Source organism: Mus caroli, unplaced genomic scaffold (assembly GCF_978045245.1).
Source record: "Mus caroli unplaced genomic scaffold, Mus_caroli_1 scaffold_9, whole genome shotgun sequence".
In the NCBI taxonomy this organism is placed as follows: domain Eukaryota; kingdom Metazoa; phylum Chordata; class Mammalia; order Rodentia; family Muridae; genus Mus; species Mus caroli.
The window spans coordinates 32393890-32414184 of NW_028227264.1; the positions used below are offsets into that span (position 1 = coordinate 32393890).

Sequence of the window (20295 nt, forward strand, 5' to 3'; positions counted from 1 at the left end):
TACCTGGGTTACAGGATGTGTTCAAAGCCAGCCACTTAGTAAAATTCTGTATATAAAAGCTCTAAGGATCTATCTCAGAGGTGCAAGACATGTCTACCATTCACGAGGCCCTAGTTTCAAGCCCTACTACTGAAAAAATGTTTTCTTAGAAAGCCAGAAATTCATAATGTAAAAATTTCTTTAAAAAGTCTTATTGTCTGGTGTACAAAATACTGTGTTAAAAAGATTCTCTCTGGAAGTCTTGAACTGTGACACTTAAAAGCTATGACTTAAATCTTTGTGAAAGAATAAGTCCCACTTAGGAGGGAGAAAAAAAGCAATCACAAGGTGGGAGGGAGAGACCTGGGTGGAAAAGGGGAAAGGGAGGGGAAGAGGGGAACATGATCTGGTATTGGGTGGGAGAAAAGGACTGAAGCCCTGAGAGCCAGCAGAAAGAATGAGAACAGGCAACCTCAGGAGGTAGGAGGTTGGGGGTGACCCTGGGAGGTGAGAGGCTCTCAGGACTCAAAGGGAGGGACCTTAGATGAAATGCCCTACAGTGCGGAGAGGGAATTGTAGAGCCCACTTCCAGTAGGGCATCAAATGAATGAAGGGGTTGCCATCCCACAGTTAAAACTCTGACCTATAATTGTTCCTGTCTGAAAGAACTGCAGGGACGAAAAAAGAGAACCCGAGGAAAAGGAGGTCCAGTGACAGGCCCAAAGTGGGATACAGCTCATGGGGGAGGCCCCAAGAGCTGACACTGTTACTAAGGCTATGGAGTGTTCACAAAAAAGGGCCTATCATGACTGTCCTCCAAAAGACCCAACAAGCAGCTCAAAGAGTCAGATGCAGATATTTACACCCAACCAATAGACAGCAGCAGCTGTGGTTGAATTAGGGAAAAGCTGGAAGAAGATGAGGAGGAGGGCAACCCTGTAGGAGGGCCAGCAGTCTCAATTCACCTGGACCCCTGAGATCTCTCAAACACCGAACCACCAACTAGGCAGCATACAGCAGCTAATATGAGGTCCCCAACACATATACATCAGAGGACTGCTGGGTTTGGGTTCAGTCAGAGAAGATGCAGCTAACCCTCAAGAGAATAAAGGTCCGAGGGAGTGGAGAGGTCTGGTGGGGTGGATGGTGGTGGGGTGTAGGCATCCTCTTGGAGTCAGGGGGTGGGGAGAAGAAATGGGATGGGGAACAGTCAGAGGGTGGACCAGGAGGAGGATAAAATCTGGAATGTAAAAGAAAAAAAGATTAAATAAAATTTTTAAAAAAGAATCAATAAGTTTTGGTAATACATTTTAATAATTAAAGCTGATCTAGAATGAATTCTATAAGCCATGTGTATGTTGTGTGTGTCATGTGTGTGGTGTATGTGACACATGCTCATACAAATGAATTTGGAGGCCAACAACTGACATCAGGTGTCCTGTTCTATTGCCTTCCACTTCAGTTTTGATACACGGTCTTTTCATTGAATCTAGAGCTCACCCTTTTGTCTAGACTAGGTCTGGCTGGCAAACTCCAGGAATTCATCCATCCCTACCTCCTCTGTGCATTTATTGTTTGTTTTCTCCATTATTTATTCACTTTACATACCAATTGCAGTACCTCCTTTTCTCCCATCCCCCCTTCACTTAGCCCCTCCCCCATCCCCTTCTCCTCTGATACCAACTTGCCATGGCATATCAAGTCCCTGAAGGACTTGGTACATTCTCTCCCACTGAGGCCAGAAAAGGTGGCCCAGTAAGGGGATCAGAATCCACAGGCAGGCAACAGAGTCAGAAACAGCCCCTGCTCTAGATTAGGGACTCACATGAAGACCAAGCTGTATTATCTGCTGCATATGTGTGAGGGCTGCTAGTTTTTAAGAGCACTAGGGATTCAAACTCATGTCTTTATGTTCACAAACACTTTACCCACCAGGCTATCTCTATAGCCCACCTTTCTGACTTCTAAAAATTTATTTTTCCTATGAGATATTCTCTCTTAACATATCCCTGGCTGTGCTGGAACTTACTATATATATAGTTGGCCTTGAACTCACAAAGATCCACCTGTCTCTACCTCCCAAGCATTGGTATTAAAGGTGTTCAACACTAGAGCTACTGACTTAAACAATTTCAAGAATTATATCCAAAGAATGTTTTCATAGCATCACTATGAAGGCTTAAAAAACTAAACAGCCGAAAATCCAAACTATGTTGCTTTCACCACACAGCCTCTAACTGTCTGTGCTAACGAGGCTCATATTTCCTTAGAGGTTGGGACTCAAAAGTCCTGCTTAGTACTGAACAACAGCTCATAGATTAGCCACAAACTTGAAACATTCCTTCCACTGTGCGCTGCACTGAGACAGAGTTCATATTGACTGCTCAGTTTCAAGGGAGACTTGCTTGGCTTAATTAAAGATACAAAGAGTTCCTTAGTTTGACCTAAGTATACCCTATCCTTGATAAAAAAAACATATCTCATTAAGAAAAAATGTGATGTATTTTAGCATGATCTTTTACTTGGTTGCTTAAAATCACCCAAGAAATTTCTTTAAAAAACAAAACAAAGAATTCCACTATTCCCTAGAAGTGGGAAACCCTTAACATATTTAAAAAAAATTACTTCAAAAAAGGAGGTCATGTTCTGGTTAAAGATGATCATGCAATAATGATTAATGCATTATTAATTATTCAAATTATTGAACCTCATTTGTTGTTAATTTAAAAGGAAAGCTAGATTTGGCTCACACTTGGACTTTCCATCTTTGCTATAAACCATGCTCATGTTTTGTAGCTGAGGTCAGGTTTTCTTCCTTTGTAACCTCAAAGAGCAATCTTCCCCCAGCTCCTTAAAAAAAAAAAAAATCCCTTCCAGACAATTCATCTTTCTGAATGAGAAAGAAGAGAAGGGATGGCTGTTGAATGAGGTTAAGTAAACGGAGAAGCTGTCACATAAAGCAAGTTTAAATCTCAGTAAGAGCAACCATGCAGGACAAACGGAAGCATTATTGTTTGGAAAACATCATTATTTAAACAGTGTGTAATGAAATCCTCCCTAGAGGCATCCCCTGTGAGGGACAAGCAACTTGCTCAGAAGTCAGCTTCTAGGCTTCGAGCATAAGAACGGTAGCTCTGCCCAAAGTCAGACGTAAGTTTTCCTTGTGCAAAATATTCAAATTAGAACCATGAGATGGCACTCACAGGACTTTCTCAGGGTTTGAGTCTTTGATGTCTACTGCTGTTTGTCCGAACATAAAGGCCTAGGCAGAGGCAAGACTGCTATTATGCTTAGCTCCATAAATCAGTAAGCATGCCCTTATTCCAAAAATGTATGCTCAATCCATTTCCATTTTCAAGGGAGAAATTTATCAGCCTCAAATACACTATCTGTAATATGATTTATGCTTTCAGTCCAAGTATAACATTTTCTTCTGTGCAAGCAGAAACTGTGGCCTGCATTTCCAGCATTCTCTGATGCTGCTGGCCCCTGAGGATGTGATTGCACCTAATTACAGAAATCTTTTACTTAGGCTAACCAGACTTTGGTTTCTGTGTTAACTGTTTGAAATATGCTTAGACAAGAAAAATACAAAGTGTGAAATTATGTTTTTCAGAAAATCAAGTAAGTTTAGTGAATGCATAGTAAAATGAAGTTCTCTCTTAGAAGATTCTGGAAAATAGAAATGCACTTTGAATTTAATGGAACACAGAAGAAGCACACCAGAGCAGGAGAGATCATAATTATGATTGGTTTATTTAGCAAAATAAACTTGAAGAAACTTTTCTAATTAAAAACATCAGAATCACACCAAAACTTTAGTTCCATGTTCTTTGGTATTGAGTTTCAAGATATAAAATAGTTTATTTCAAAAACTTTGGCCTTTGGGTCTATAAACATTTTACATAAAAGAGGAAGAGAATATGAAATTACCTGTTATTGTATTATTTATCGAAAAGCCACAAATACCATTCCCGCACTGACAAACATCATCAAACAGATGTTCATTCTTACATGTTTTCCATTTTAAAAAATTTCAATTCCTTTATGATTTTCTGCTATCATTTTATCATGTTATTTCATGAAGTTTCCAGGTCTTATAATCACAGTTCCCATTATTTATATTTTAACAGCCTGTATTGCTTGGAATTATGTGCCTCCATATGTTCCATAATACAGAATCTGGAAGCTTCTAACAGAATTAAATTAATGATAATAAAGTCCAATTCATTTTTTTCTTTATAGTAACAGAAAGATGATATTAAAAAAAAACAGGTATTTTTGACTCTTCTAATAGATACTGGTCAGCCAGCAAAGCCAAACATTCCCGGAAACACAAGGGGACAGCCGAAGCTATTCTTACACCTTAGGTACATCCTTTGTGTGTCTAGTTCAGGGCTTTCCATACCCCCACTTTTTGTGTGTGAAAACAACTTCTCTGAAATTTGCTCAAATAAATCTGGGGGAGAAACTAGAACCAATTAGGAAATATATGCATATATTTCATGACCTCTAGTGATCACGAGAGGCTCATGGCTTTGGCGTTAGCACTGAGACTGAGAACAGGAGGAATACAACCACAATAAGACACAGCTATCTATTAGGAGGACCGCATAAAGACACCTTTGGCCATGGAGGCTCTGAGCCCTCTGGAAATAAGTCAGTTGCATTGCCAACATGACAAAGAAGATGGCAATGTTCAGAATCAAGAAGAGTCTGGTGTAGGAGGCTGACAGTGAAGGTGCTTTGTTGTGACTTGTCACCATCCGCACCTGTCCAAAGTCACCTTTCATAGAACCCTCATTTTTATGCTTCTCATAGGTGACATCAGCAAAATCCAAAAGGTCTTTCATTTCTTCATCTTCATCTATGGGCTGTTCTTTCTGTGCTAAAATCTGAGCTTTCTGTCGAATCTTCTTCTCATTAACTTCAATCTGTGCAAAAATATCAGGAACCGTATCCACAAACTTGTAATGCTTACCCGCCTTTCGGCTTTTCTTTGACTTGCCTCGTTGCTGCCGCTGTTGCTGGGATATAGCAAAAATTCTGTCAATGGCTTCCTCTGTCTGTCTCTTATCTGAAAACCTCAATAAGCGCTCAGCAGTCTTTCTAAAGCTAGCTGTGTTCTGGACTCGAGATAGGATCTGCTTCTCAAGCAGCTGGAACACGGGCTTAAAATGCTGCAGATTCTGTTCCACAATAGCAGCATAATCTTTCACTTCAGGGACAGTGGTGCTTTTGATGGCCGAACTCTGGTCAAACAGAATTTTCTGATGATCTGCAATGACCTGTGCAAAAGCAGAACGCCCTGTGTTCTCACCTGTCCACAGGTAAGTTGCATAGGCGTGTTCACTGGTAGCTATGAACACATCCAGCCGCTGAGGGTCTCCATGGATGCTGAAGCTCTGGACATCCACAGATGGCCCTATGAAGAGGTAAGCTGCCCTGGTGATAGGACTTCGAAGATGCATGGTGACATTCACATAATTTGTCCCGTTGTAGGGATAACCCCGAGGATACATCACTGAGGCAAAGTTTGCTTTTTCACTATAACCAGTATCATCCATCCAGTACATTTTATAGAGACCGTCTCGCTGCCGGATGAGAGCCCCATGGACCCCATCTACTACTGTCTCCTCAAAAGGGACATCCACATTGTGGAAGAAACTCGCTGCTGTCTCCAGCGGGCTCTCCTCTCCCAGGTGGATCTGGTCTACAAGAAGGAGAAGCTGTGGGTGGAGAAGGATGAGATTCCGCTGAACGTGCTTCAGGTTGAGCATGGGGTTATATGCTCCTACGCCTTCTCCTCGGATAAAAACAACCCCATCCTTTTCATCTGCTGCAATTACTCTCCCCTGACAGCTGGCTGCCAGGTCATGCTTATACTTTGACCATTTTGATGAACAGTCTTCTGTGACCTGACCCTCCCAGGGAGAAAAGCAAGTCTTGGACACAGCTGGAGAAAACATTAGAACATTGTTAAAGTAGGTGTACTTTGGCCCATAGAGGGCCTCAGTAATGAACGGCACACCATTGGGGGCGAACGTGAAAGAGTTTTGGTCAGGGTGCTCATGTCCTGCGTTAAAATTTCTCCACCCTTTGATCCAGTCTTTATATTTGTTTCTATGGACAATGTCATATATTGCACGGCCCCCAAGTTTTCCTGACTTGAAGGAAAGGAATGACCTGTTGATTTCTGCAGGTAGTGCACTTCCATAAGTCACAACACCCCAGTCGTCAAAATAATGCAATGTTGGGGTACCAAAATCTGGAGGTGGAACGGGTTTCAAGCTGGCATCATACCTGAGGGGAATAAATTTTTAAAAATTAAATGGTTTCCTGATGAAAGTAAAAAGAACTCACTAGAACTATGGTGCCACATGGTAATATGGTTGCAATACACAATCTACAGATGCTACCCACGGCAGGGCAGAATATCTGGGACATGTCACAAAACACTCTCAGATCAGCATACACCAGGCTGAGCACTGGGAACTTCATGGAAACACCCTGTGTAACCTGTGTTACTGGGCTGAGGATGAAAACAATTTCTGCCACTAACTTCTACTTGGATATTCTTTACTAGGCAACTTCGGAGTTGCCATCCAGATTTCTGGGACTCTTAGATTTAAACATTTCATCACAATTCTAGTCAACAGGTTCCTACTCTAGAGAAGCCCATGTTAGTCTCTGGATCTGAACATCCAGCTGGACTTGCACCGGAGAGCTGTTCTACAGGAGCTGAGGATCAGTCTGGAATTTGTTCCTGTGTTAGACATTTCCCCCCTAAAACTATTAAAACATGGTACAACTTCACAGAGGAGACACAATGTACTGTGAATAGCATGCCAAAAAAATATAAATGGGTCAAATTGTAAGAAACAAACATTGGCACATTTAAAACTGTGGCCTGATAAGCCCAGAACCAAAGGTTTTGCTTTGTTTTAACTTGTAGTCAGAAATGGCTTATTTTTATTTATGTTCAATGTTCATTAATAGAACTTGATATTTAACACAAAATGCTACGGCAGTGAAGAACACAGATGATTATTTTTGATAAGCTAGGACAACTGCCTTGAAAAGGTCTCATGATGAGGAAGAGGAGGTAGACTGGTTGCTAGCTCATACTTTTTCCTAGTGAGCCAATTACCCAGAGTTCAGTTGGGTCTTACTGGTGTTTGGTTTTCTCCACTTACAGAGTCTCAGTGTCAGAAATCAGAAATCTTTGTACTGGAGACTAGTATAGTAGTTGCTTAATTAATGTAACATAACAAATATACATAAAACTAAATGACCATCCTCTCAGCTTTTGATAGGTTTGAAAATTCTCACAAAAGCACATTTTAAACTTCAGATGTAGCATTAATCTAACTCCTACAGCTAGCTCTCTAGAACTCTCTTAGTTGTCTCTTATTTATGCTTAAATGAAATGCATTTGTGTAATTACTTGCATTCCCTCTGAAAGAAGCAAAGGAATACTTACATATACTGCCTTAAATTCTTCCGTGAAAGGAGTTTTACAATGCTGGTTAAAGGATAGACAGTTACTCTATAATATTTTCCTCCTTATTTAAACTCCAGGGAGAATGTGTGTAGAAATAAAAGTCAAGAAATTTCTGAAAATGCTAACTTGGGGGTTGAATACGATGTGAATTTAATCTTTTCAAAACTTAACAATTAACCATCATTTTGACTTTAATTTACTTCATGCCAACATACTTGGCAATACTTAAAAAAAATGGGACCCAAGTTTCTTTTAGGCTTAAAAGATTACAACAAAAAGAATTACATGGTCTTTTTATTATCAAAGTGAACCTGTCAGATACTGTGAACACACTGAACAGCTGTGAAACTTGGGAAAAGCTATGCCTTTAGAGGATTATAATGCTCCATTTACCAAGGCAAAATAAAATATTTTACTACTTTTTTTTTGGGGGGGGGGTGATCATCAGATTAATCCAGCCAAAACTGTGAGTCTTTAAACAATGTAAGAAATGAATGATATAAAATCAAAACAAAGCAGGTTCATTTATGAAATAGTCCAAGCTTAGGATATCTCTAGTATAAGAAATGCAGATGGTAATTAGATCATCAACACTGTTCCTAATGGAGGTTTAGACATTCTTAAGAATTGAATTAAAAGTATATCTACTTAGGTGCTATGGAGAGAGGTTTTTGTTTGTTTTGTAGAAAAGCACAGTGCGTAGTATAAACCTGGATACCAATTCATTGGAAAGCCAGCTCAACAATGTCATACCAGAGAAATTCTGTGTGTAGAGTGCACCAGCGCTGCCCTTTGGATGGTGTACCTGGACCTTCCACTACACGGTTCTTTCTGATTTGGTCAGCCAGCCAGTTTCCACTCCCGTTACGCATGACAAATTTATCCAGAAACACTAATTGACTTTCTGGGCCATAAAACCAGTTGTAATTTGAGTCTGCAATGGCTACAGTTCTCTGAAACCCTGTGGGCAGAAAAAGTTAGAAAAGATTGCATTTAAAACTCTATATTACTAGAATAGTCCAAACAGTGAACATCACATCTATTTTAAAATTACAATAAATAGTTTATCTTAGATAAAAATAACAAATCTGTGACATTCGTGGCCTGAGCCATACCGATTTACCATAATTGCCTTGAAAGCTGGTATCTGTTGTTGGTAACAGATGCGGCACACACTGGCTCCCTTCCTCACTCTCAATGCCCACGCTATGAATGATTAAGCTTGTATCTAGGACAGACACCATCTTCTGCAGATGTAGTCCTGAAGCTGTAATGAGCACTAGGATTTTCTGCATCTCAACTCGAATTCTAGGCCAAGCTAAGAATGGAGGGTGCTCAGGCCCACAACACCCAGAGGAAGCTTAACTCTCAGGTACTCTAACATGCCCAGGATTACAGGTGAGGAGGCCCCAACATCTGCCCCAACACCCCGAGTAACTGGCATCCCCAGGATCCAGGACATCCCCCCAACCCACCCCACCCCATCCAGCCAGTGGCACGGGTTCCTTCTGGGCTGAACTTGCACTTTGAGATGCTCTGCACCTACTCCTACAACACCTAGAGAGAGCCCAGGTCCCAAGTGCTCTGAACTGCCCAGGATCACAAGAGGAAGCTCCACTCCCAAGAGATTGGACAAACCCAGGAGCACTGGAGCTCTGACACACTAAAGATCACAGCTGAGGCCACAACATCTTTCCCAACAACCACCGTAACTGGGACCCCCTCAGGAACCAGGGAAACACAAATCCCTACCCAGCCAGAGGCATGGGTTCCTTCCAGCTTGTACCTGTGCCCAGATCAAACCCAGGGCTCTGACTCCCCACCCACTCCTGCAACACCCAGAGAGAGCTCGACTCCCAGGACCTCTGACACAACAGGATCTCAGGAGCTTGGTCACACCAGGATTTCAGGGCCCCAGAGGCAGCTTGATGCCCAGGAGCTCTGGCACACCAAGGATCTCAGGATCCCAGGATCCCCAAATCACACAATCAGAGAGACAGCTTAACTCTGAGTTCTGACACAACCAGGAGCACAGAAGGGACAGGTTCCAGTCAGAGAACAGTGAGGGCAAGTAGCACTAGAGATAACCAGATGGTGAAAGGCAAGCACAAGAATATAAGCAACAGAAACCAAGGTTACTTGGCATCATCAGAACCCAGTTCTCCCACTACAGCAAACCCTAGATAGCCACATTCCACCAGAAAAGCAAGTCACTAAAGCCAGACACTATTGCAGATGCCAAGAAGTGCTTGCTGACAGGAGCCTGATATAGCTATCTCCCTGAGAGGCTCTGCCAGAGCCTGACATATACAGAGATGGATGCTCGCAGCCAATCACTGGACTGAATATGGGGTCCCAATGGAGGAGTTAGAGAAAGGACTGAAGGAGTTGAAGGGGTCTGCAACCCCATAGGAAGAACAACATCAACCAACCAGACCCCCCAGAGCTCTCAGGGACTAAACTACCATCCAAGAGTACTCATGGAGGAACCCATGGCTCCAGCCACATATGTAGCAGAGGTTGGCCTTTGTTAGGCATCAATGGAAGGAGAGGTCCTTGGTCCTGTGAAGGCTCAATGCCCCAGTGTAGGGGAATGCCAGGGCAGGGAGGTGGGAGTGGGTGGGTGGGTGGAAGAGCACCCTCATAGAAGCAGAGGAAGAAGGGGATGGGATAGGAGGTTTCTGGAGGGCAAACTGGGAAAGGAGATAACATTTGAAGTGTAAATAAAGAAAATATCCAATTTAAAAAAAAGAAGAAGAATATAGGGTGTTTCAGTTTGGCTTCCAATAGAGTAAAACTTAATTTGCTTATCAGAGTGAAGACAAAAACTGAATTCTCAGGAAAGCTTCTGTTAATACACGCTGCCAGAATTAAAGGAAGAAAAAAAAGGAAGAAAAAAAATGCAAGAATCAGAGTCAGGTATCATTGCTGGTGTTAGGGAAGAAAACCAAAATGAAATTCAAATGTCATAGAGCAGAAAGGAAGAAAACCCTGTACCAAACAAGAATAATCATGACTGAAATATCAGAGAGGGGCATGTGTGGAGTGGTTCAGAATAAACTGAAAGAATAAAATAAACATAGAATCTTTTCTAAAGTGCTACCACGAATGTATTTATAGCTAGCAATTTAATTTCTAATAGCTGAATGAGCAATATTCTAGTATAATTATATTACAAAATATGGTATGTCACAACTCATACTACAAGTTTCTTTAAATAGGGGGACATATTCTTCTTTAAATCTTAAATTGTCCATTACAATGCCTAGCTTAGTAGAGATGTCCCTTAAGTTTGTTGCATTACTAAGCACAATAGCTGAGGCCCCCTTAAATGTACTGTCTTTCCTAGCAAAAGAAATAAATGACCAGGAGAAGGCTTGTTGTAGATCTCAGCTCAAATTACAAACCCTGGGACCTTCTTGCAGTCCCTTCCTTTAGACAGTCTTTGATTATTAAGAAGAACTACAAACTACACTTCTTTGTAAGTCTAAAAATAAGCATTTGAGTTCCCAGAGTAGGCCTTATCTGCCTCTTTAAATGGCTATTTGCTATGAAGTTTCACTTTTTATCTTTGTGTGTGTGAACATGCACGTGCACTTGAGTACAAAAGGAAGTATGCCCATTGCATGGTGTTTGTGTGGACTTAGAGGATAATCTTAGAGGTCAGGTCACTTTCCCTTTGTTTTAGATGGGATCTCTTGCTGTTAACCACTGTGGATTCCAGGCTAGGTAGCCCACAACTTTCATTTCCCCAGACAAGTGTTGAAATAACAGATCCTGCTACTGAGTCTGGCTTTGCATAGGTTCCAGAAATTCAATTCAAACCCAGGTTCCCATACCTGCATGACAAGCATTGTACCTGAGCCAATTCTTGGCTGCTGCATTAATTTATGGATAACTAATCTAATAAGGGGAGAGCCTGTCTAGTCTTTTTTTTTTTGGGGGGTTTTTTTTTTTTTTAATATTTTTATTACATATTTTCCTCAATTACATTTCCAATACTATCCCAAAAGTCCCCCATAGCGCCCCCCACTTCCCTACCCACCCATTCCCATTCTTTTGGCCCTGGCATTCCCCTATATTGGGGCATATAAAGTTTGCAAGTCCAATGGGCCTCTCTTTCCATTGATGGCCGACTAGGCCATCTTTCGATACATATGCAGCTAGAGACAAGAGCTCCAGGGTTCTGGTTAGTACATCATGTTGTTCCAACAATAGGGTTGCAGATCCCTTTAGCTCCTTGGGTACTTTCTCTAGCTTCTCCATTGGGAGCCCTGTGATACATACAATAGCTGACTGTGAACATCCACTCCTGTGTTTGCTAGGCCCCGGCATCGTCTCACAAGAGACAGCTATATTTGGGTCCTTTCAGCAAAATCTTGCTAGTGTATGCAATGGTGTCAGCGTTTAGAAGCTGATTATGGGACGGATCCCTGGATACAGCAGTCTCTAAATGGTCCATCCTTTCATCACAGCTACGAACTTTGTCTCTGTAACTCCTTCCCTGGGTGTTTTGTTCCCAATTCTAAGAAGGTGCACAGTGTCCACACTTTGGTCTTCATTCTTCTTGAGTTTCATGCGTTTATCAAATTGTATCTTATATCTTGGGTATCCTAAGTTTTGGGCTAATATCCACTTATCAATGAATACATATTGTGTGAGTTCTTTTGTGATTGTGTTACTTCACTCAAGATGATGCCCTCCAGGTCCATCCATTTGGCTAGGAATTTCATAAATTCATTCTTTTTAATAGCTGAGTAGTACTCCATTGTGTAAATGTACCATAATTTCTGTATCCATTCCTCTGTTGAGGGACATCTGGGTTCTTTCCAGCTTCTGGCTATTATAAATAGGGCTGCTATGAACATAGTGGAGCATGTGTCCTTTTTACCGGTTGGGACATCTTCTGGATATATGCCCAGGAGAGGTATTGCTGGATCCTCCGGTAGTACTATGTCCAATTTTCTGAGGAACCGCCAGACTGATTTCCAGAGTGGTTGTACAAGCTTGCAATCCCACCAACAATGGAGGAGTGTTCCTCTTTCTCCACATCCTCGCCAGCATCTGCTGTCACCTGAATTTTTGATCTTAGCCATTCTGACTGGTGTGAGGTGGAATCTCAGGGTTGTTTTGATTTGCATTTCCCTGATGATTAAGGATGTTGAACATTTTTTCAGGTGCTTCTCTGCCATTCGGTATTCCTCAGGTGAGAATTCTTTGTTCAGTTCTGAGCCCCATTTTTAATGGGGTTATTTGACTTTCTGGAGTCCACCTTCTTGAGTTCTTTATATATATTGGATATTAGTCCCTTATCTGATTTAGGATAGGTGAAGATCCTTTCCCAATCTGTTGGTGGTTTTTTTGTCTTATTGATGGTGTCTTTAGCCTTGCAGAAGCTTTGTAGTTTCATGAGGTCCCACTTGTCAATCCTCGATCTTACAGCACAAGCCATTACTGTTCTATTCAGGAATTTTTCCCCTGTGCCCATATCTTCAAGGCTTTTCCCCACTTTCTCCTCTATAAGTTTCAGTGTCTCTGGTTTTATGTGAAGTTCCTTGATCCACTTAGACTTGACCTTAGTACAAGGAGATAGGAATGGATCGATTCGCATTCTTCTACATGTTAACAACCAGTTGTGCCAGCACCATTTGTTGAAAATGCTGTCTTTCTTCCACTGGATGTTTTTAGCTCCCTTGTCGAAGATCAAGTGACCATAGGTGTGTGGGTTCATTTCTGGGTCTTCAATTCTATTCCATTGGTCTATTTGTCTGTCACTATACCAGTACCATGCAGTTTTTATCACAATTGCTCTGTAGTAGAGCTTTAGGTCCGGCATGGTGATTCCACCAGAGGTTCTTTTATCCTTGAGAAGAGTTTTTGCTATCCTAGGTTTTTTGTTATTCCAGATGAATTTGCAGATTGCACTTTCTAATTCGTTGAAGAATTGATTTGGAATTTTGATGGGGATTGCATTGAATCTGTAGATTGCTTTTGGCAAGATAGCCATTTTTACAATGTTGATCCTGCCAATCCATGAGCATGGGAGATCTTTCCATCTTCTGAGATCTTCTATAATTTCTTTCTTCAGAGACTTGAAGTTTTTATTATACAGATCTTTCACTTCCTTAGTTAGAGTCACGCCAAGATATTTTATATTATTTGTGACTATTGAGAAGGGTGTTGTTTCCCTAATTTCTTTCTCAGCCTGTTTATTCTTTGTGTAGAGAAAGGCCATTGATTTGTTTGAGTTAATTTTATATCCAGCTACTTCACCGAAGCTGTTTATCAGGCTTAGGAGTTCTCTGGTGGAATTTTTAGGGTCACTTATATATACTATCATATCATCTGCAAAGAGTGATATTTTGACTTCATCTTTTCCAATTTGTATCCCTTTGATCTCCTTTTGTTGTCGAATTGCTCTGGCTAGGACTTCAAGTACAATGTTGAATAGGTATGGAGAAAGTGGACAGCCTTGTCTAGTCCCTGATTTTAGAGGGATTGCTTCAAGCTTCTCACCATTTACTTTGATGTTGGCTACTGGTTTGCTGTAGATTGCTTTTATCATGTTTAGGTATGGGCCTTGAATTCCTGATCTTTCCAAGACTTTTATCATGAATGTGTGTTGGATCTTGTCAAATGCTTTTTCCGCATCTAAGGAGATGACCATGTGGTTTTTGTCTTTGAGTTTGTTTATATACTGGATTACGTTGATGGAGTTCCGTATATTGAACCATCCCTGCATCCCTGGGATGAAACCTACTTGGTCAGGATGGATGATTGTTTTGATGTGTTCTTGGATTCGGTTAGCAAGAACTTTATTGAGGATTTTTGCATCAATATTCATAAGGGATATTGGTCTGAAGTTTTCTATCTTTGTTGGGTCTTTTTGTGGTTTAGGTATCAGAGTAATTGTGGCTTCATAGAATGAGTTGGGTAGAGTACCTTCTTTTTCTATTTTGTGGAATAGTTTGTGAAGAACTGGGATTAGATCTTCTTTGAAGGTCTGATAGAACTCTGCACTAAACCCATCTGGTCCTGGGCTTTTTTTAGTTGGGAGACTATTAATGACTGCTTCTATTTCTTTGGGGGATATAGGGCTGTTTAGATCATTAACCTGATCTTGATTCAACTTTGGTACCTGGTATATGTCTAGGAACTTCTCCATTTCATCCAGGTTCTCCAGTTTTGTTGAGTATAGCCTTTGGTAGAAGGATCTGATGGTGTTTTGGATGTCTTCAGGATCTGTTGTTATGTCTCCTTTTTCATTTCTGATTTTGTTAATTAGGATGCTTTCCCTGTGCCCTCTAGTGAGTCTGGCTAAGGGTTTATCTATCTTGTTGATTTTCTCAAAGAACCAGCTCCTTGATTGGTTGATTCTTTGAATAGTTTTTCTTGTTTCCACTTGGTTGATTTCACCCCTGAGTTTGATTATTTCCTGCCGTCTACTCCTCTTGGGTGAATTTGCTTCCTTTTGTTCTAGTGCTTTTAGGTGTGTTGTCAAGCTGGTAATGTGTGTTCTCTCTAGTTTCCTTTTGGAGGCACTCAGAGCTATGAGTTTTCCTCTTAGAAATGCTTTCATTGCGTCCCATAAGTTTGGGTATGTTGTGGCTTCATTTTCATTGAACTCTAAAAAGTCCTTAATTTCTTTCTTTATTCCTTCCTTGACCAAGGTATCATTGAGAAGAGTGCTGTTCAGTTTCCACGTGAAGGTTGGCTTTCTATTATTTATTTTGTTATTGAAGATCAGCCTTAGTCCATGGTGATCTGATAGGATGCATGGGACAATTTCAATATTTTTATATCTGTTGTGGCCTGCTTTGTGACCAATTATGTGGTCAATTTTGGAGAAGGTACCATGAGGTGCTGAGAAGAAGGTATATCCTTTTGTTTTAGGATAGAATGTTCTGTAGATATCTGCCAGATCCATTTGATTCATAATTTCTCTTAGTTTCACTGTGTCCCTGTTTAGTTTCTGTTTCCATGATCTGTCCATTGGTGAAAGTGGTGTGTTGAAGTCTCCCACTATTATTGTATGAGGTGCAATGTGTGCTTTGAGATTTACTAAAGTTTCTTTAATGAATGTGGCTGCCTTTGTATTTGGAGCATAGATATTCAGGATTGATAGTTCCTCTTGGAGGATTTTACCTTTGATGAGTATGAAGTGTCCCTCCCTGTCTTTTTTAATGACTTTGGGTTGGAAGTCAATCTTATCAGATATTAGAATGGCTACTCCAGCTTGTTTCTTCATGCCATTTGCTTGGAAAATTGTTTTCCAGCCTTTCATTCTGAGGTAGTGTCTATCCTTTTCTCTGAGATGAGTTTCCTGTAAGCAGCAAAATGTTGGGTCTTGTTTGTGTAGCCAGTTTGTTAGTCTATGTCTTTTTATCGGGGAGTTGAGTCCATTGATATTAAGAGATATTAAAAAAAAGTAATTGTTGTTTCCTGTTATTTTTGTTGTTAAAGTTGGCATTTTGTTCTTGTGGCTGTCTTCTTTTAGGTTTGTTGAGGGATTACCTTCTTGTTGTTTCTAGGGCGTGGTTCCTGTCCTTGTATTGGTTTTTTTCTGTTATTATCCTCTGAAGGGCTGGATTCGTGGAGAGATAATGTGTGAATTTGGTTTTGTCGTGGAATACTTTGGTTTCTCCATCTATGTTAATTGAGAGTTTGGCTGGGTATAGTAGCCTGGGCTGGAATTTGTGTTCTTTTAGTGTCTGTATAACATCCGTCCAGGATCTTCTGGCTTTCATAGTCTCTGGTGAAAAATCTGGTGTAATTCTGATAGGCTTGCCTTTATATGTTACTTGGCCTTTTTCTCTTACTGCTTTTAGTATTCTATCTTTATTTAGAGCATTTGTTGTTCTGATTATTATGTGTCGGGAGGTATTTCTTTTCTGGTCCAGTCTATTTGGAGTTCTGTAGGCTTCTTGTATGTTCATGGGCATCTCTTTCTTTAGATTTGGGAAGTTTTCTTCTATAATTTTGTTGAAGATGTTTGCTGGTCCTTTGAGTTGAAAATCTTCATTCTCATCCACTCCTATTATCCGTAGGTTTGGTCTTCTCATTGTGTCCTGTATTTCTTGGATGTTTTGAGTTAGGATCTTTTTGCATTTTACATTTTCCTTGATTGTTGTGCCGATGTTCTCTATGGAATCTTCTGCACCTGAGATTCTCTCTTCCATCTCTTGTATTCTGTTGCTGATGCTCGTATCTATGGTTCCAGATTTCTTTCCTAGGGTTTCTATCTCCAGTGTTGCCTCATTTTGGGTTTTCTTTATTGTGTCTACTTCCCTTTTTAGGTCTAGTATGGTTTTGTTCATTTCCATCATCTGTTTGGATGTGTTTTCCTGTTTTTCTGTAAGGACTTCTACCTGTTTGATTATGTTATCGTGTTTTTCTTTAAGGATTTGTAACTCTTTAGCAGTGTTCTCCTGCAATTCTTTAAGGGATTTTTGTGCTTCCTCTTTATTGTCTTCTGCCTGTTTAGCAGTGTTCTCCTGCATTTCTTTAAGTGTGTTATTAAAGTCCTTCTTGAAGTCCTCTATCATCATCAGGAGATATGCTTTTAAATCCGTGTCTAGCTTTTCCGGTGTGTTGGGGTGCCCTGGACTGGGCGAAGTGGGGGTGCTGGGTTCTGATGATGGTGAGTGGTCTTGGTTTCTGTTAGTAAGATTATTACGTTTACCTTTCGCCATCTGGTAATCTCTGGGGTTAGTTGTTATCGTTGTCACTGTTTAAAGATTGGAGCAGAAGCTGTGTTCCACTCACCAGCAGTCTCTAAATCCTGCGGCGGGGGTCGTGGGTAGCTGATGGTACCCCGGTGCTGGTCCAGCCGGAAGAGGCCTGTGGTCCTACTCAGGCCGTTTTTCTGCTTCCCTAACTAATGCAGTCTCTGGTCCCGCGTGCAATTGGATTGGAGCAGAAGCTGTGTTCCACTCTCCAGAAGTCTTAAGATCCTGTGGTGGGTGTTGTGGGTAGCTGGTGAGTGTCAGCCGACCCTGCGCCCCAGCTGCCCTGGTGCTTTTCTGACCGGAAGAGGGTTGTGGTCCTATGTAGGCCGGATTTCTCTCTCCCCAACCAGAGCAGTCTCAGGTCCCGCGTGATTGGACTGGAGCAGAAGCTGTGTTCCACTCACCAGCAGTCCCAAAATCCTGCGGCGGGGGTCGTGGGTAGCTGGCGGGTGTCAGGCAACCCTGCGCTCCCGCTACCCCGGCGCTGATCCGGCCGGATGAGGCCTGTGGTCCTACTCAGGCCGGTTTCTGCTTCCCTAACTAATCCTGTCTAGTCTTTATACATATATACAGAGCATAAAGATTTAAATATTGGACTCTTTGGTGTATTCTAGAATCACTGTCTTTAGTTTTATTTCCTGTTGTTGAACAAAACCTATTATTGTGGAATAGTCAAGGCAGCAAGAACTCAAAGCAACATGTCCGATTGCATTCGTAGTCAGAAGCAGAGAGCAGTGAATTGATGCATGTATACTAATGGTCAGCTACATTTCTCCATTCATGTAGTCCAGAAGCCCTTTCCTAGGGAATGGTGTCACCCACAGTGAGCAGATGATTTAATCATGACAATTACCACAGACATGTTCACACATCATCATAATCTAGATAATCCTTCTTTGAGACTCAGCGTTGTATCAAGCTGACAAAACTGTTATGGATTAAATATGAAATGTTCACCATAGGCTCATGTGTTTGAACACACAGTCCATAGCTGGTATCAGTGTTTGGAGAAGTTATGGAAGTTTTAGGAGTCTTGATGGAAGAAGTATGATACTGGGGGACAGGCTTTGAGACTTTATAGCCTGGCCAAGCTTCCTGCTCTCTCTTTCTCTAGTTCCTATATATAGACATGATGTGTTCAGCCACCTTCCCCCTCCTGTTGTCAAGTCATCCTATCCTGTTGCCATGTCTTTTCTGTCATGATGGATTGATCCCTCTGGAATTATTATAAGCTAAAATACCTTTTTCTTTTTTGTCAGTGTATTTTATCATAGCAACAAAAAAAAAAAAAACTCTAGGATATCAGAATTATAAAAAATTTTATTTCCCAAGGGAAGGAAATCTACCCTGATAAAATTTACTTCCTATATTTTCTGATCTTAGTCTTGTTTTAGAAATAAGGAGAGTTATAAAGATGTCTTAGAAATGAGTAAGTTAGCAAATCATTTAAATAATTATACACATTTTTAGATAGAAAACGAGATAGGAGATTATCACTAAAGTTTCATTGCATTTTGTTTTGTTCTCTGTATTCTGTAACATATATTACAATATTTAATTATATAGAGTGGTATTTTGTGGATTTATTACTTTTTTCTTTATAGGATGTTAGGGATTGATTAAAACCACAGCCTTATGTATAAACATGTTTAGCTAGCATTCTACCACTGAACTACACACTGGCTTACTAAAACACTCAAAGAAAACACTAAGCTTCAAATACAATATATATGTATGTGTGTATCTCTCTCTCTCTCTATATATATATATATATATATATATGTGTGTGTGTGTGTGTGTGTGTGTGTGTGTATTCTACTATTTATTTCAAATCTGTACAGTTTGAAAGAAAAAGCTTAAAACCCAAATCTACAATAATCTTAAGCACAGATCTCAGAAAAAGAAGGGAAGTGCAATCATTAATGCTTATATCTTGTTTAGCTTCATGAAAACAAGTTTATGGCTATCAAGTTTAAATACATAATGGAAGTGCTATGGCAGGAGAGAAATGACACTTGATCCATTATATTCCAAATAAAATACTGAAAGTGCACATCTTCATTTGTGCTCCCAAAATTTTAATGTCTTAAAATTTTCTTGAATGAAAAAGACACTTGCATCTCAGTAGACAAGCCTCCCCACCCTATCCCCAAGCTCATTTCTTTGTCAACTCTAGCTCATATTCACAGTCAGAAATGATGTTTTCCCTTTTCACTCTACCTGGCAAGATGGTCCGATACATAAAGGCAAAGTGTTGCTTAAGCCATGGATGGCCAAAGTGGTTGATGTCAAAGTGCCTCTGAACAAGAAACATGTACTGGAACAGGGATCTAGTGGTATAGCTGCCGTATGCAACTCCTTCATAGAGAGAGCCATCCGTCACCTCTCGCAGCAAGACCAGAGACTTCTCCATGATGCTTAGAACTTGCTTGGTCCATAAATAGGCCTCCTGAAGGTACCCTGAAAGATAAATGTAATGACCAAAGGCTAAAACAGAACATGACTGAAAATATGTTTACATGTTTTACACAAAACTCTACAATGAACCTGAACAGAGTATATGATTACAAATCACACATTTTTTTAATGCTCTTATTTGTCAACATGATAAATCACACCCTTTCCTACTTTGTCCATGATGTGTAGGTTAAGAACTTTTAAAACATTTACTATTAAATTATTAAATACTATTTGATATGTATATTAAATATTTACTATTGGACATTAAGTTTAGTAAATATTAAGTATTTACTATGAAATATTAAGTATTACTAGCAAATAGGCCATTTACTAGTTAAATAAAGCCTTCAGTGAGAACCAAGTAACTATTCAAGTTTTAATAGACTAAAGTCTCTCTCTCTCTCTCTCTCTCTCTCTCTCTCTCTCTCACACACACACACACACACACACACACACACACACACACACTGCATCACAACTTGCATGGAAATTTGGTATATGCTTTCCTAAAATGTTATTAAGTATTTTTTTGTTTTTGTTGTTGTTGTTGTTTTCTGGTTTTTGATTGCTTGATTAATTGATTGCTTGATTGGAAGGTCATCACTTTTCCAAACTTCTGACATT

General features: G+C 40.4%; 1 protein-coding gene across 3 annotated transcripts in view; it reads right to left on the minus strand.

Annotated features, from left to right (window-relative positions):
* Positions 1–3722: 3722 nt before the first annotated feature.
* Dse (dermatan sulfate epimerase) overlaps positions 3723–20295 on the minus strand; it is a 61262-nt gene continuing 44689 nt past the window's right edge. For all 3 annotated transcript variants that reach the window (XM_021174442.2, XM_085842769.1, XM_029482747.2), the window contains 3 exons: positions 19432–19671; positions 8237–8444; positions 3723–6282 (listed from right to left, as the gene is read on the minus strand). In XM_021174442.2, the coding sequence (XP_021030101.1) occupies positions 4524–6282; positions 8237–8444; positions 19432–19671 (2207 nt within the window). In that variant the 3' untranslated portion in view covers positions 3723–4523. The remainder of the gene's footprint in view (positions 6283–8236; positions 8445–19431; positions 19672–20295) is intronic.